The sequence below is a fragment of the Lupinus angustifolius genome, unplaced genomic scaffold, assembly GCF_001865875.1.
Source record: "Lupinus angustifolius cultivar Tanjil unplaced genomic scaffold, LupAngTanjil_v1.0 Scaffold_158_2, whole genome shotgun sequence".
Taxonomy (NCBI): Eukaryota; Viridiplantae; Streptophyta; class Magnoliopsida; order Fabales; family Fabaceae; genus Lupinus; species Lupinus angustifolius.
This window is the reverse complement of record NW_017726174.1, coordinates 18,534-21,252: the sequence shown is the minus strand read 5'-3', so window position 1 is coordinate 21,252 and position 2,719 is coordinate 18,534. Positions and strand designations below refer to the sequence as shown.

Below are 2,719 nucleotides of genomic sequence, written 5' to 3'. Positions count from 1 at the left end.
TACTTAGTCCTTTAGAAAATTTGAATAAGGCAGACAATAGAAATCAAGAGACACTTTAATTATTAGTCATGTGTGAAGAGATATTTTATTCCCAAAATAAATATCCATTTTTTCAAGAAGAAAATAGTGTTGCATATGGGCTCAAAAAAACAAAAACAATGGTGGGTCATAAAGCCCCAATCTGAGCCCACTATTATATTGTTTACTCACATCCTCTTCTTTGTTTGTCTCAAAAACACATACTCAGCACAAAATAAAGAAGTTCTTGTCTCTCCTCTGTTGAGGTTGTCTGGTTTCGTCCTCTCACTCAGACAATAGAAGTTCTTATCTCACCAGGTTAATTTTTTTTTACGCGACACATATTTTGGTCCCTAAAAGATTGTCAAATTGATACACACATGTCAAAATGTGTATTCAGTCTTGTTTTTACTCATCACAAGAAATTTAGGGCAGAGTAATATGGGGTTATTGTCATTGGTCTCTCAAGCTACCCATGGCTATGATTAGAATTATACTTTATGTATCTATTGTATTTAATTTCATTAACTAAGGAACATATCTTTTTTGCATTGACATTGTTGAATTATTAAGTTAATTATTCCTCTGTGTATGTATATATTTATATTTATATTTATAGCTGCATGCCTGCATCTTTGTTCTTATGTAACAACTTTATTTTTATATTTATTTTTTATTTTCTGTTTCACTTGGCCTTTGTTAATTGTGTTATGTGGTTAGTTGATGCTGCTGCTTAATAATTGGTGTGATGTGTCATCTATTTTTGTTTGTGTTTTACTATTTGACTCTAATGGTTGAATTTTAGATGGAGTGATAATAATAATAATCTTGGATCTGTTTGTATCTATCTTTGTTTCCCTTGTTTTTTAATTATTGATTTTGAGCATTATGGTATCGTTCGATTCATGTAGCCTACTCCATCTAGTAGGATTAAGGCTTCGTTGTTGTTTTAAGATCATTGTTGAAATTTCTGATTTGTGATGGCCTACTCAGAACCTGTAAGTGGAGAAGAGACTATGTCGGCGGATGCTGAACCAAGGAAGCCTCGGATTCTACTTGCTGCTAGTGGGAGTGTTGCTTCTATCAAATTCGCAAATCTTTGTCATTGTTTCTCCGAATGGGCAGAAGTAAGAGCAGTCGCTACAAGTGCATCTTTACATTTTATTGACAGGACATCAATTCCCAAGGATGTAGTTCTGTATACCGACGAGGATGAATGGTCTAGTTGGAAAAAACTAGGCGATAACGTGCTTCACATTGAGCTTCGCAGATGGGCTGATATCATGGTCATCGCTCCATTATCAGCAAACACTCTTGCCAAGGTAACGAAATTGATAGATGCTGGCAGATAATGTCTCTCGACATAGTTAAATGATAAAATCATGGTCTATATTTTATTGAACATTAAGTTAAAAAACAGGTTTGTCCTGGGCTTGGCTGTTTTATACGGTTTGGGCAAATTTGCATAATGATGTTTATTCCTATGCACCATATGTTGTCGATTTTTCTTTGTGCATCTTATATAGGGCCGTGTGGGTGTTTCTATTTAAGTACTTAAGAAGCCGTATTTGGCCGATTTCTTCTTTTCATAACTTAAACTTATGCTGCTGTAGATTGCCGGAGGGTTATGTGACAATCTATTGACATGCATTGTGCGAGCATGGGACTACAGCAAGCCATTCTTTGTCGCACCGGCCATGAACACTTTTATGTGGAACAATCCTTTCACAGAACGGCATCTAATCTCCATTGATGAGCTCGGCATTTCTCTCATCCCGCCTGTTACAAAGAGACTAGCTTGTGGAGATTATGGCAATGGTGCAATGGCTGAACCTTCTACCATTTACTCAACTGTAAGGCTCTTTTTTGAGTCAAAGGCCCAGCAAGGTAATGGTGATATATAGCTATGTTGACAATTGTACAAGTATTCGTGTCTTACTAGGACTTTAACTCGGCTCAATTGTCTTTCTCCGAGATCCAGTCTGATCATATAGGTGGTGTGTATTGATTTTAGAAGGAATGTGATGCAGTCTCTTCAATGTTTCGGAATTGATGCTTTTATACCTCCTTAGTCACAGTTCTAGTTGTGTATGCTCTTCTTTAATATGTATTAATGTAGCATTGTTCTGTATGAAATTTTAGCCAAGACAAATTGTTTTCACTTTGTAGAATGACTTCAAAATACTTGAACAAATTTTAGCTTGTTTTGTATCATAGTTTTTCAGTGTCTCTGAAACTATTTTTCTTGTATTTCCAATCTATCTTTTTCATCTCATTACTACTAACTTTTTAACCATTATACATAAAAGGTTACTGGAGGTTTTGTGCCATTAATGGCTGATAATCGGAGAATGCTAGTTAGAATTTGTGTTTTAATAGCTTTTTGAACCATATATTTTGAAAAAAGCTGGATAAAATCTCATCTAATATCAAATACTACCATTCTCTATGGTAAGATAATCTATGATAAGATAATGCTGATAATACCTTGCATGGCAGATACATTTTAATTGTCTATACCTGAAGTGTTATTTTTTTCCAGCCAAAGTTCAACAATGCATGGCATAATTCTCATAATAACGTTGCCAATTTTAATTTTATTGATCTTCAGGTTCTATGATATTCTCATATTCCCTTACACAAATTAATAATGCATTAGTCTAGTAGTGTAAGGTTGCACTAGATTCTTAAGTATCGAACT

The 2,719-nt window shown here is 34.6% G+C and overlaps 1 protein-coding gene across 4 annotated transcripts; it reads left to right on the top strand.

Annotated features, from left to right (window-relative positions):
* Positions 1-235: 235 nt before the first annotated feature.
* On the top strand, positions 236-2,182 carry LOC109340320 (phosphopantothenoylcysteine decarboxylase-like). 4 transcript variants are annotated; one of them, XM_019577984.1, is made up of 4 exons: positions 255-337; positions 378-410; positions 1,012-1,340; positions 1,632-2,182. In XM_019577984.1, exons 3-4 carry the CDS (start codon positions 1,035-1,037, stop codon positions 1,920-1,922), a joined length of 597 nt encoding a protein of 198 aa, XP_019433529.1. In that variant the 5' UTR covers positions 255-337; positions 378-410; positions 1,012-1,034; the 3' UTR covers positions 1,923-2,182. The 4 variants fall into 4 exon arrangements, with proteins under 4 accessions (XP_019433530.1, XP_019433531.1, XP_019433529.1 ...); XM_019577985.1 differs by lacking the exon at positions 378-410 and having other exon boundaries at positions 236-336; XM_019577986.1 differs by lacking the exon at positions 378-410 and having other exon boundaries at positions 239-305; positions 1,006-1,340.
* Positions 2,183-2,719: the final 537 nt, after the last annotated feature.